The sequence below is a fragment of the Salvelinus fontinalis genome, chromosome 9, assembly GCF_029448725.1.
Source record: "Salvelinus fontinalis isolate EN_2023a chromosome 9, ASM2944872v1, whole genome shotgun sequence".
Lineage (NCBI taxonomy): Eukaryota > Metazoa > Chordata > Actinopteri > Salmoniformes > Salmonidae > Salvelinus > Salvelinus fontinalis.
Genome location: NC_074673.1, coordinates 61683661 through 61697630, shown reverse-complemented (window position 1 = coordinate 61697630; position 13970 = coordinate 61683661). Strand labels below are relative to the sequence as shown.

At 43.8% G+C, this 13970-nt stretch overlaps 1 protein-coding gene across 1 annotated transcript; it reads right to left on the bottom strand.

Moving 5' to 3' along the window:
- Positions 1-9703: 9703 nt before the first annotated feature.
- On the bottom strand, positions 9704-13075 carry LOC129861807 (beta-crystallin A1-like). Its single transcript, XM_055932960.1, has 5 exons — positions 12777-13075; positions 11720-11912; positions 11320-11461; positions 10845-10987; positions 9704-10369 (listed from the first exon to the last, which is right to left on the bottom strand). Exons 2-5 carry the CDS (start codon positions 11884-11886, stop codon positions 10222-10224), a joined length of 600 nt encoding a protein of 199 aa, XP_055788935.1. The 5' UTR covers positions 11887-11912; positions 12777-13075; the 3' UTR covers positions 9704-10221.
- Between the last annotated feature and the right edge of the window lie 895 nt (positions 13076-13970).

Below are 13970 nucleotides of genomic sequence, written 5' to 3'. Positions count from 1 at the left end.
CTTGGATGGAAAATTACTGAGGATAATAGCAGACGATATTGCCACTGCTATTTGCCATATCTTAAATTTAAGGCTACTTTCTAGTGTGCCCTCAGGCCTGGATGGAAGCAAAAGTTATTCCCCTACCTAAAAATAGTAAAGCCCCCTTTACTGGCTCAAATAGCCGACCAATCAGCCTGTTACCAACCCTTAGTAAACTTCTGCTAACTTCACCTAGACTATAACTTCAATTAGACTACGACTTCAACTAGACTATAACTTCAACTAGACTACAACTTCAACTAGACTACGACTTCCACTAGACTATAACTTCAATTAGACTACGACTTCAACTAGACTATAACTTCAACTAGACTATAACTTCAACTAGACGATAACTTCAACTAGACTACAACTTCAACTAGACTATAACTTCAACTAGACTATAACTTCAACTAGACTACGACTTCCACTAGACTATAACTTCAACTAGACTATAACTTCAACTAGACTATAACTTCAACTAGACTATAACTTCAACTAGACTATAACTTCAACTAGACTACGACTTCAACTAGACTATAACTTCAACTAGACGATAACTTTAACTAGACTATATAACTTCAACTAGACTATAACTTCAACTAGACTATAACTTCAACTAGACTATAACTTCAACTAGACTATAACTTCAACTAGACTACAACTTCTACTAGACTACGACTTCAACTAGACTATAACTTCAACTAGACTATAACTTCAACTAGACTATAACTTCAACTAGACTACGACTTCCAACTAGACTATTACTTCAACTAGACTACAACTTCAACTAGACTACAACTTCAACTAGACTATAACTTCCAACTAGACTATTACTTCAACTAGACTACAACTTCCAACTAGACTATTACTTCAACTAGACTACAACTTCCAACTAGACTATAACTTCAACTAGACTATAACTTCAACTAGACTACGACTTCAACTAGACTATAACTTCCAACTAGACTATAACTTCTACTAGACTATAACTTCTACTAGACTATAACTTCAACTAGACTACAACTTCAACTAGACTACAACTTCTACTAGACTACAACTTCCAACTAGACTATTACTTCAACTAGACTACAACTTCAACTAGACTACAACTTCAACTAGACTATAACTTCCAACTAGACTATAACTTCAACTAGACTACAACTTCTACTAGACTATAACTTCTACTAGACTATAACTTCAACTAGACTACAACTTCAACTAGACTACAACTTCTACTAGACTACAACTTCCAACTAGACTATTACTTCAACTAGACTACAACTTCAACTAGACTACAACTTCAACTAGACTATAACTTCCAACTAGACTATTACTTCAACTAGACTACAACTTCCAACTAGACTATTACTTCAACTAGACTACGACTTCTACTAGACTATAACTTCAACTAGACTACGACTTCTACTAGACTATAACTTCAACTAGACTACGACTTCAACTAGACTATAACTTCCAACTAGACTATTACTTCAACTAGACTATAACTTACTTCCAACTAGACTATTACTTCAACTAGACTACGACTTCCACTAGACTACAACTTCAACTAGACTATAACTTCAACTAGACTACAACTTCAACTAGACTACAACTTCAACTAGACTACAACTTCAACTAGACTATAACTTCCAACTAGACTATTACTTCAACTAGACTATTACTTCAACTAGACTACAACTTCCAACTAGACTATTACTTCAACTAGACTACGACTTCCACTAGACTATAACTTCAACTAGACGATAACTTCAACTAGACTACAACTTCAACTCAATCAAATAGGTTTTTTGACTGTTGTAGCTTCTCTATGGCCAGAAATGTCCAATAAAAGTGTGAATTTGCCACACAATTGTCTATCTAGTCTGTCTGTGTGGCTTGGAGTCAAGCCAGAATTGACCTCTAATCCAGAATTTACAGTATATCACTTGTGGTCCAAGAGAGCTGCGGCGTGTGGAGGTCTTTGTCCCAACCCAACACTAATACACCTGATTTAAATGATCAACTAATTCATCAAGACCTTGATTAGCTGAATATCATGTGTTAGTGCTGGGCTAGGGCAGAACCCTGTTCATACTGCAACCAGGGTTAGGGAATTGTCTTAAATCAGTGTGGCGAACTGAGCGACGAGTGTTGCTTCGTAGTGTCACCACCTCAATTCCATTCAATTCAGTCAATTCAGGAAATAAACCAAAATTACAACTCCAATAAAAAAAATCTCAGTGCTCAGTGTGTTAAAAATGGAATTTCAGTTTACTTTCTGAATTGTCTGAATAGAAATGCAATTGATCTCTACCTTGACTGCAACCCTCCAGAACCAGAAGCTCAGAACAGTCGAGTTACTAATCTTACACAGTGTTGTCTTACCAGGGTATCAACGCTGAAGAGTCTTTCTTCTTGTCTCTCTCTCCTCTGAGGCTGAGGTCCAGCTTTTAGCTTTTATAATAACTATTCCAGTCAGTCACCTCATCAGTCAGTCAGTCAGTCAGTCAGTCAGTCAGTCATCCCTGCATGCGTTACAGTCCTGAAAATTCATTACGACATTGACCAGGGCAGTTTAAATATAGCCAGGTTGCATTCTGGTCCGCAGGGTGAAGGGGGTCTCTGGAGCAGTGGAGTCAGGTTACACCGTGAGACAGACAGAAGGAAACCACTGCACATATTTCATTAGTGTTTCAAGGCGTTATAGATTCAACATGGGTGTCATGTTAATCAGTTCAGTGTGTCTGTAATGGTAAGTGTCAGTGTGTCTGACTGTCTCCCCATGGTGGAAACTGTCATGTGTTAGGCAGGCAGGCTTTCGTGGGTTGGACAGAGTTGCTTGCCATATTGCTTACACCCATCCAGTTGTTTTCAGCTCTACAAGGGGCCATCAAGGCTTGTCTGAGGGGTAGGGCTATACTATACTAAGACTGGGAGGCAGGAGTTGATACCCAACTGTGGCAATCAAAGCTTTACTTTCATGCAAGTTGTTTTGTAAACAACCACTGGAGGACACTGTGTTGTACATGGAGTCTTCCTCACATGGACTTAGTTGAACATCACGTCTTTGTATCCCATTGGGCAGTGCCATTGAGGCCATCTCCATTTTGAAGAAGTCAATTTTCTTATTATACTACTTGAGTTGGTAAACACACTTAAAGGGTGCATACTGCCACCTGGAGTGTGTTGTTTGAACAGGTATGAAGCCAAGGTTGCCGATTTACTTTCACCTGCAGTTATGGACTATTTGCTCACAAGTATAATTCCTTGGCAGATTCCTCCTGATGACCTGGGTGTAATTGTGTGATCCTTCGTAAAACCATAGGAAGTCCCACCTAGTTGACTACTTTAAAATGGTGGAAGTCATCAATGGCAATGTCCATGCAAAATCCGGTTATTTCCAGGCAGTGTTTGTATTTGTATGTATTAGGGATCCCCATTAGCTGCTGGGGTTCAAACACATTAAGTCACTTAATATATTACATATGAAACAACATATAAAACAGTACATCATATAACATTATTACACCACTACAAAACAAAATGTATAATTCCACCATACACCAATATTACACTGTACGTGTGTATATATTAGTGTTTGTGTGCCTGTCTCTTCACAGTCCTCGTTGTTTCATAGGTGTATTTCTATCCGTTTTCTTAATTGGTTTCCACTGCACGCATCAGTTCCATGGAGTCATGGCTCTATGTAGTACTGTCCGCCTCCCATAGTCTGTTTTGGACATGGGGATTGTGAAGAGACCTCTGGTGGCATGTCTTGTGGAGTATGCATGGGTGTACAAGCTGTGTGCCAGTACATTAAGCAGACAGCTCAGTGCATTCAGCATGTCAACACTTCTTACAAAAAACAAGTACAGTAATCCCTCGTTTATCGCGGGGGTTACGTTCCGAAAATGACCCGCGATAAGTGAAATCCGCGAAATAGAAAACTTTTTTTTTTTTTACAATTAGCAACTATTACATGTATACAAATACAGTGACTCACGTGTAGGCCGTTTCACTGCTCTTCAGACTGGGCCGCTGCATCCTGACTGCGCTCTGCAGTGTTCTCTTCTTCTGAAGCCCGCGCGCGGTGCAGGTGTGTTTGTTCGGGAGAAGAACATAGTGATAGGCAGCTGTTGTCGCTCTTTTTTCTTCTTTGCAAAAAGATCCTTGTACACCGACATGCCACCATCGATTACGTTGGAGAACTGTAATGAACGGCTCATCAAAGGGTCCCATTCCTCAGCTACTCGCTTAAGTTCAGTGGCCATTATGGGTTTAGGAGATGTTCGAAATTACAAGATAATTTGGCCAACTTAATGTAAATTTGCCAAGCTGTTTTATGTACGTACACATAACTGCACGAGACGACAAAATGATAGCACAATTCGTAGCATGTTTTGATACAAGAAGCGGGAGTGAGTTTTTAGCGAATCAGAATGCAGAGCACAATGCACCAAAAAAAAAAAAAAAATGCATTATGAAAATCCGCGAAATAGCGAATCCGCGATAAGTGAACCGCGAAGTGGCGAGGGATCACTGTAGTGATGAAGTCAATCTCTCCTCCACTTTGAGCCAGGAGAGATTGACATGCCTATCACTAATGTTAGCTCTCTGTGTACATTTAAGGGCCAGCCGTGCTGCCCTGTTCTGAGCCAATTGTAATTTTCCTAAGTCCCTCTTTGTGGCACCTGACCACACGACTGAACAGTAGTCCGGGTGCGACAAAACGAGGGCCTGTAGGACCTGGTTTAGGTTTAGGGTTTAGCGAATGATTTGTCCCAAATACAATGGTTTTAGTTTTTGAAATATTTAGGATTAACTTATTCCTTGCCACCCATTCTGAAACTAACAGCAGCTCTTTGTTAAGTGTTAAGTCGCTCTAGTAGCGGAAGTGTAGAGTGTTAAGTCATCCGCATACATAGACACACTGGCTTTACTCAAAGTGGCATGCCGTTAGTAAAGATTTAAAAAAGTAAGGGGCCTAAACAGCCGCCCTGGGGAATTCGTGACTCTACCTGGATTATGTTGGAGAGGCTTCCATTAATGAACACCCTCTGTGTTCTGTTAGACATGAAACTCTTCATCCACAGTATAGCAGGGGGTGTAAAGCCATAACACATTTTTCCAGCAGCAGACTATGATCTATAATGTCAAAAGCCGCACTGAAGTGTAACAAAAAAGCCCCCACAATATTTTTATAAATTTCTGTCAGCCAATCATCAGTCATTTGTGTAAGTGCTGTGCTTGTTGAATGTCCTTCTCTATAAGCATGCTGAAAGTTTGTCAATTTGTTTACTGTAAAAATAGCATTGTATCTGGTCAAACACAATTTTTCCAAAAGTTTGCTATTGGTTGGTAACAGGCTGATTGGTTGGCTATTTGAGCCAGTAAAGGGGGCTTTACTATTCTTAGGTAGCGGAATTATTTTTGCTTCCCACTTTCTAGTAGCCTTAAATTAGCGATATGGCAAATAGGAGTGGCAATATCGTCCTCTATTATCCTCAGTAATTTTCAATTCAAGTTATCAGACCACGGTGGCTTGTCTTTGTTGATAGACCTCTTCACCTCTTCCACACTCACTTTATGGAATTGCACCTTCTTCACCACACTGTCCGTGTGCGTGGACCATTTCAGTTTGTCGGTGAAATGTCCACCGAGGAACTTAAAACGTTCCACCTTCTCCACTGCTGTCTCGTCGATGTGGATAGGGGCGTGCACCATTTGCTGTTTCCTGAATTTGGGATTGATTGATTGAATATGTCCGTAATCACACCAGCCAGCTGGTCTGCACATGCTCTGAGGAAGCAACTAGGGATGCCGTCTTGGCCGGCAGCCTTGTGAGGGTTAACCCGTTAATTTTTTTCTCTCACAATGGCCATGGAGATGGAGAGCCCACAGTCTTTGGTCGCGGGTCGCGTCGGTGGCACTGTATTGTCCTCAAAGCGCGCAAAGAAGTTGTTTAATTTGTCTGGGAGCGAGACGTCGGTGTCCGCGTGGCTGGTTTTCTTTTTGTAATCCGTGATTGTCTGTAGACCCTGCCATATACGTCTCGTGTTTGAGCCGTTGAATTGCGATTACACTTTGTCTCTATACTGATGTTTTGCTTGTTTGATTGCCTTACGGAGGGAATAACTACACTGTTTGTATTGGGCCATGTATCCAGTTGCCTTGCCATGATTAAATGCGGTGGTAGGTGCTTTTAGTTTTCCGCTAATATTTCATCAATCCACAGTTTCTGGTTAGGGAAGGATTTAATAGTCACAGTGAGTACAACAGCTCCTATACACTTCCTTATAAACTCACTCACCGATTCAGCGTATACGTCAATGTTATTCTCTGAGGCTACCCGGAACAAATCCGAGTCCACGTGACCCAGTCCACGTGATCGAAGAAATCTTGAAGCGTGGAATCCGATTGTTCAGACCAGAGTTGGATAGACCTAAGCACAGGGGCTTCCTGTTTTAGTTTCTACTTATAGGAGGGGAGCAACAAGATGGAATCATAGTCATATTTGCCAAAAGTAGGGCGGGGGAGAGCCTTGTATGCTTCGCGGAAGTTAGAGTAGCAATGGTCAAATGTGTTACTCGCTGGTGCACTGCAATCGATATGCTGATAGAATTTAGGTAGCCTTGTTCTCAAATTAGCTTTGTTAATTTAGCTTTGTTACCACTCTCCAGGTTGCTGAGGCATTGTTCCATCAGGTATTCTGGCACTATGGCCTTCCGGATGACATTGTCTCCGACCGTGGCATGCAAATCACCTCACGGGTATGGAAAGCCTTCATGGAGAAGCTGGGGGTCACGGTCAGCCTCACTTCCGGGTACCAGCCTCAGTCTAACGGGCAGGTGGAGAGGATGAACCAGGATCTGCGGAGGTTCCTGAGGAGTCACTGCCAGGACCGGCAGGGGGAGTGGGCCCGATTCCTTCCCTGGGCGGAGTAAGCTCAGAATTCATTCCGTCACTCCTCCACCGGGCTGACTCCCTTCTAGTGTGTTTTGGGTTATCAGCCAGCCCTGGCTCCGTGGACCCTGAGCCAGACCGAAGATCCTGCGGTGGTTGAGTGGTTCAGGCGCACAGAAGAGGTTTGGAACAAGGCCCACGTGAGGCTCCAGTACGCTGTCTGCTGCCAGAAGGAGCAGGTGGATCGCCAACGCAATGAGGCTCCTGTGTTCTAGCCTGGTGATCGCGTCTGGCTCTCTTCCAGGAACCTCCAACTCTGCCTACCCTGTAAGAAGCTGAGCCCCCAGTTTGTGGGGGCCCAGCTAGGTTTCATAGAGTACAGCTCCCCACCAACTACCGGATCTCACCCTCTTTTCATGTTTCCATCCTCAGGCCTGTGGGTCCTGGTCCCCTGGCTGAAGCCGTCCCACACGATGCCCTGCCTATGCTGTCAGATCCCTCTTGGACTCCCGATGTTGTGGGGTCGGTTCCTGTACCTGGTGGACTTGGAGGGGTACGGTCCAGAGTAGCGGTGTTGGGTTCTGGTGGACTACATTCTAGATCCCAAAATCATCTGAGATTTCCACCTTCGCAGTCCACCTTCCACCTTCGCCGTCTTCGGCCCCGGGGTCGTCGTCCTGGCCAGCGTTGTCCTGCAGCTGGAGCCACGCATAGGGGCTGGGTGGGTGGGGGGGCTACTGTCCCGATCTGGCACTCAATGTCGCCAGTTTACTAACCACCGGTCCTGGCAACCCATCATGAGGCACATCTGGACTTCATCACTACTCTGATTATTCCCCCTTTATCTAACACTCCCTAGCATCACTCTTCAGGCAGTATTGTTTATGTGTTCATATCCAGGCGCTTTCTTGTTATCATAAAACTCACTACCTCCTTCCTGACTCCCAGCGTCATCGTTACACATAGTGGTAATTAGAAAGCAATTCTGTATCACCAACTCGAAAACCAATAGCTTTGTGAAACATAGCCTTCATCTCTAAAGCCAAAAAACTTTGGTCAGATTTCCAACAAAGTTGAATAAGTGGCTTTTGATTCAGATTCACCAACCGAACATCCACTTCGTAAAACAGTTTGCTCACTCTTTTGATCGAGGAGTTTTCCCCGATTTCTCTTCACCTTTGTACAATGTATGATTCTTCCTTGAGATCACACACAATTTTTTCAGATGCCCCTTGGACAGTGGTGGAAAACCAAAAGCTTTCAGAACCCTGGCCAAGGCGTGTTTCAGTCTTGTTGTAAAAAGTTATTGTGCGATCTCCTCAAAGTACTGTAGCGCTCAAAATAATAAGCTTCTAGTTTGAACAAGCAAGAATGTCCTCGCTGGCTTGGATGGCCACCTTACACCCTATGCATGATTTCTTTAGCTCGATCGCAATGCTATGTTCCAGAATAAGAGCCAACGTTGCCTTGATGATCTTTACAAAGGGGGTGGTGAGACAACTGTCCACATTGTTTTGTAGGTATGTTAGATTCAGAGGTCCTATTTCTGAAGCAATCTGATCAAGCCAGTGGTAGTTCATTTGCAGAAAAGAATCGAGAGTTGCATGTTTTTGGTAAAGGTATGAGTCAGAATAGCCGGTCTCTGCGTTGTCATCCAAGGCCTCACAACACCAGTCAATAGATCCACGGTCTTGGAGGTCACAATGTGGATCATCTTGAGACATACTCCTCAGTTGCTGTCAGCAACTCGTGTCGATTGGTTGTCTTCCCTCTTTCTAACCTGTTGTTCTGGTAGATAGATGCAGGGGCATAGCACGTCAGTGCTACCACCCACAGTCACACTCTAATTGATCTTCAACACCCGACGGGATTAACTCTGATCTGACAGCCTCACACTGTTTCAACCCTTCAATACATTTCTATTCTATTAGGAATATCTTTTGACTGAGACACACAAAACGCATTCTGGAAAACATTCCGTTCACTTGAGGTAAAATCTACCTTGTGTCTCACAAAATTCCTTGCCTTGATTTCATTGAGTAAAATGTAAGCATAGGTTGTGAAGGCATGAAAACACCAACCATAACGACCATCTGAACATTTCCACTCATGCCCCAACGTGTCTGGATGTAATTGAAGAGTTTGTGTCCAACTAGGCATTGGTTTCTTGGGCGCTGACACAGTCATTGCGTCTTCGTTATCCGGATGGACCCTCTTGGTGGCCTTAGTAGACTAGACCCCTTGATAGATTTCTCGGGTGTTTTAATCTACATGGTGGGTACCTGACCAAGCTCCATGGCTGTTTGACTGGGTATATCTTGTTTCACTCAGACATGTCTGAACAAATAACCCTACGTTTTGTGACGTATATATAGCCAAAGTGGATAAAAAAAATAAAAAGGTCAGAGCATGTTCGGATCAAAGTAATCATATCATGGCGACCCCACAGTTATAACATTTTATAACCAAATTGTATTACCTCCTGCCACGCCCCCTTCATAAATCCTTCCGCTCCACCCCTTTCAACCAAGACACTATGCAGTACAATATTCCCAAGCCAAGCCTCATCTGTATCCCCCCTCTCCCCAATATTTGAGGTGTGTGTGTGTGTGTGTGTGTGTGTGTGTGTGTGTGTGTGTGTGTGTGTGTGTGTGTGTGTGTGTGTGTGTGTGTGTGTGTGTGTGTGTGTGTGTGTGTGTGTGTGTGTGTGTGTGTGTGTGTGTGTGCGTGTGTGTGAGGGAGGGAGGGAGGGACAGGACGAACACAGTGTGAGTTACATGCCAGTCATTGTCTTGTTTCTCGCTTTCTTTTGCTCCATCTCTTTATTCATCAATCTCATACAATGTTTACCATGACAACCACAGTGACAGGCAGTAGAGATGAAGGTGAAGAAAAAGAAGCTGATGATGATGTGGATGAAGAAGAGCAAAAGGTCCTGAGGTGTCTTCGTGGTTCTGCGACCAGCCTCTGGGAGGAGTCACGGATTGTATTCTTCCATGTTACCGTTTCTCTCAGTTCTGTTATTCCCTCTATCTGTCTTTCTTTCTTTCAATTTGGTCTTTGTTTTTTGTCTGTTTTTTTTTTTTTGTGCCATGAACATGTAACGTCGCCAGTAAGCACCTGAGGCCCGGCCCACAATCCTGCCAGGACTAGCCTGATTAGTGGAACTGGGAGGGGCAAGAGAGAGGAGGTGTAGGAGAGGGGAGAGAAGAGTGGGAAGAGGAGTAGGAAGTAGAACAAGAGGAAGAAGAAGGAGAGGAGGAGTGGAGGAGGAGGGATGAAAGTGGTTCCTGCTCAGTGCTGAATCCTCCTGATGGACTGGATCTGAGGGGTCTGGGCGTGGGAGCCAAACTCACGGTAACACTTGTACTCTCCTCCGTGGCAGTCACACTCCATGATGTACTGGTGGCCACGGTAGCCGGGGAACTGGTAGCACACGAAGCTACAGGGAGAGAAGAGAGCAAGGCCAATCAGATACACTGTTACTGTGAGGTGAGTCACAGTGGGCCAATGGAAATGAGGGTGAGGATCAACTTGGCAATAGGACAGCGTAGTGCAGGCAATATAAGTGCAAAAATCACTACAGTAGTATAGTGTTAGAGTAGCAGCTTCAGATTCGCAAAGATAGAGGTTGGTCTTTGTGGTGGTGTTGTTGTTGTTGTGGTAGAAGTATAAGTAGCAGTTATTATTGGTAGTAGAGATTGATCTGTGCTATAAATGTACAGTAGTAGTAGCACGAGTTGTAGAAGCAGTCATTATTAGCAGTAGATATTGGTCCGGGCCGGTAGTGTACAACTAGTGGTAGTACAAGTAGTAGTAGAGTAGTAGCAGTCGGCGGCAATTGTGTACAGAAGTAGCAGTGGTAGTATATTTAGTGTGAAGTGGCAGTGTCCCTGTCATGGCATTAGTATACTTACGCTCCGCTCTGGATGTGCATGGATCCAACCTCGTTGTTGAACCAGCCCATGGCCTGCAGGGAGGGGTAGTCATCACACATCTCAAACTGGCGACCAATCATGTTCTCCTTCTCATAGATGGTTATGCGGGACTCCTTGTGGCTCTGATCGAGATGGAGAGAGGGAGATAGATAGAGAAAGGAGGGAGGGTGAGAGCGATGCGCGATAGAGAGATGATGCGATGAAAAGAGAGAGACATTTTAACACACAGTTGACATTCTTATAGTATTTCCTATATTGTCATTGATAATTGAATATATCATAAGGTTATACAATGCAAATATAATCTGGTAACATTGGCATGGTAATATGATGCGATGTTATGTTCATTATGTAATAAAGTAAAGATATTGCAGGGGGATTTCATGTATTGTAGATACTGTTGGTAATGTTGCCATGATAATGTGATGATCTGTGATAATGTGGAGTGACTCACAGCGGAGCAGATGGGTCTGAAGGAGATCATCCTCTCGATGCGGTAGGAGTTGCTGCCGCTGTAGGCCTCGAAACGGGGGTAGTCTCCCTTCTCCAGGACAAACTGCTGGCCACTGAAACTGGAGTGCTCATAACCCACCCAACTAGCGGGAGGGAGAGAAAGGGAGTTGGAAAGAGGGAGATAGTGATGGAGGGAGATGGAATGAGAGCGAGGGCGATGTCGGGAGACAAAGGAAGGTAAGGGAGAGGGAGGTAAAAGAGAAAAGACAGGGAGATAGTGAGATTGAAATCAAGGAAGGAAAGACAGTGATGGACGGAGAGAGAATTGAAAGAAGAGATGAATAAGGAGAGAGAGAGTGATTAGTTAGTGGCCAATGTAAAAAAGTTTTTGGACTACTTACGCTCCACACTCAACCTTCAGGGATCGGATGTTCTCCATGCCACACTCCATGATGTTCTGGCAGCAGGCGGTGAACTCCACACGCTTCCCCTGGAAGTACTCCTGGTCGTACACAGTGATCTTCCATGGGCCCATGGGCATGAGGTTCACAGGTTTGGTCAGAGCCATTATGTCCTTCTGTCTCAGTGCTTGACCTGGAGAGAGAGGGGAGGGAGGGAGACGGGGAGGTGAGTTAAAACAAAGAAACATGCAATCATCCCTACTGACATTCTTCTCCAAGCATGTCTCTGCACATAGACAATCATCACTGTATAAACACATAGAAGCTCTCACGGAAATAGTCTGATAGACATATGAACAATTCAGTGAATTCTTGACAAAATGTCTTTTTAGGACGTCTACAACAAGAAATCCCACCCTGTCTCGAGGCTCGCAGTGAATGACCCATGGCCTCTGGTCCTCTGACCTGTAGCTACAGAACAACACAGTTCATTGAATCATGAGGTAAAGCCTTAGACGGATGCCCGACCAGCTCTTTTAAACAAACAGAGTGACCTATGCATGATGACCAGTTATTCATACCTCTCCACTGAAGCTCCCTGTCATCAGAGCCTCAACGGTTGTCAGACTATTTTATACTATGATCTACCTAAACTGAAGGCTTTCAAAGAATAATATTGTAATCCTCCAAATAAGATAAAACAAAACTAAATGTATCGTAATACTAACAAGTCTTCAGGGAGAACTCCCAGTCACCACCTGCCACTGGTTCCAGATACATCGTTTGGGAAACACTACCCTCTAGTCCCGTTCTAACAGCCCTGCGAAGCTCTATCACACAGACAAATAGAAGTCTATGGGTCGGCTTCCGGGACACAGATCAAGCCTGAAGCCTCATGTCCTGAACTAAAAAACATGGTCAACGGAGAATCTCCGATAAAACAGCTTTATAGTTAATATTTGTTTTTAAAAGCTATGTGTCAAAGCCCATCAGATCAGACCTATCCAAACAGATAAGTCTGTTAGATAAACACGAAGCTATGTGCTAGCAGACCTACCTAAAACGTAAGCTGTGTGTCACAGGGTTCCACTGAGCGGTCTGCCAGAGAGGTGTGTGTGTGGGTATATATACATCCCGGGGCCTGGGGCTAGGGGGTCGGCCACACCCGATTCAGTGTCAGCACTTTGCTTTGGGATCCATTGTTACTGAGCCTGAACCTGACTGAGGTGGGGTTAACACACATACATATGCATACATGGGCGTACGCAGACACACACACACAAATAATTAAGGCAGGTCTTCATACCTTAAGAGTGTACATATATGGATTAATTGTGTATTCAGTAAACGGACATGCACACACACACATTTGCTCACAGAGACACACTTACTGTTCACGCAGGAGCACAGACTTACAGACACATACAGTCACACCACTGTAGATACAGATGGCGGGGAGGGGGGGCAACTCAATATTAGGAAGATGCTGCTAATGTTTGGTATACTCAGTGTATAAAAACTAGACCCTAGCTTGGGTCCTGGATGCTGATTGATTGAAACAGCATTTCAGCTGTGTGTATATCAGACAATAGACCATGGGTATGAAACAAATAATACTTGTTTACTGTTCTATTGATGTTGGTAACCAATTTATAATAGCAAAAGTCTTTGCGTCGTGCATAAGAACAGCCCTTAGCCTTGGTATATTGGCCTTTATAAACTGGGTGGTTCGAGCCCTGAATGCTGATTGGTTGACAGCCGTGGTATATCAGACCGTAAACCACGGGTATGACAAAACATTTATTTTTACTGCTCTAATTACATTGGTAACCAGTTTATAATAGCAATAATGCACCTTGGGGGTTTGTGGTATATTGGCCAATATACCACGGCTAAGGGCTGTTTTTTGGCACGACGCAACGCGAAGTGCCTGGATACAGCCCTTAGCCGTGGTATATTGGTCAATATACCACACCCCCTCGGGCCTTATTGCTTAAGTACCACTAACTCTTTATTATGATAACAGTGTAATATAACTTTACTTACTGTGCATTTGTAGCTCAGTGTAACAGTGTTGGTCAAAAATACACTTTACGGGTCATTTGTGAATGACATAACTGATCAGCATTTTGGGAATACAGTGATCCCTCGCCACTTCGCGGTTCACTTATCGCGGATTCGCTATTTCGCGGATTTTCAGAATGCATTTTTTTTTTTTTTTTGGTGCATTGTGCTCTGCATTCTGATTCGC

Excerpts from the sequence above, each read along its gene's own strand:
- LOC129861807 (XM_055932960.1), bottom strand. The coding sequence starts at position 11,886 with ATGGCTCTGACCAAACCTGTGAACCTCATGCCCATGGGCCCATGGAAG. Across the intron at positions 11,462-11,719 it reads CTGAAGGTTGAGTGTGGAGC|TTGGGTGGGTTATGAGCACT; the intron begins GTAAGTAGTCCA and ends CCCTCCCGCTAG. Across the intron at positions 10,370-10,844 it reads ATGCACATCCAGAGCGGAGC|CTTCGTGTGCTACCAGTTCC; the intron begins GTAAGTATACTA and ends CTCTCCCTGTAG.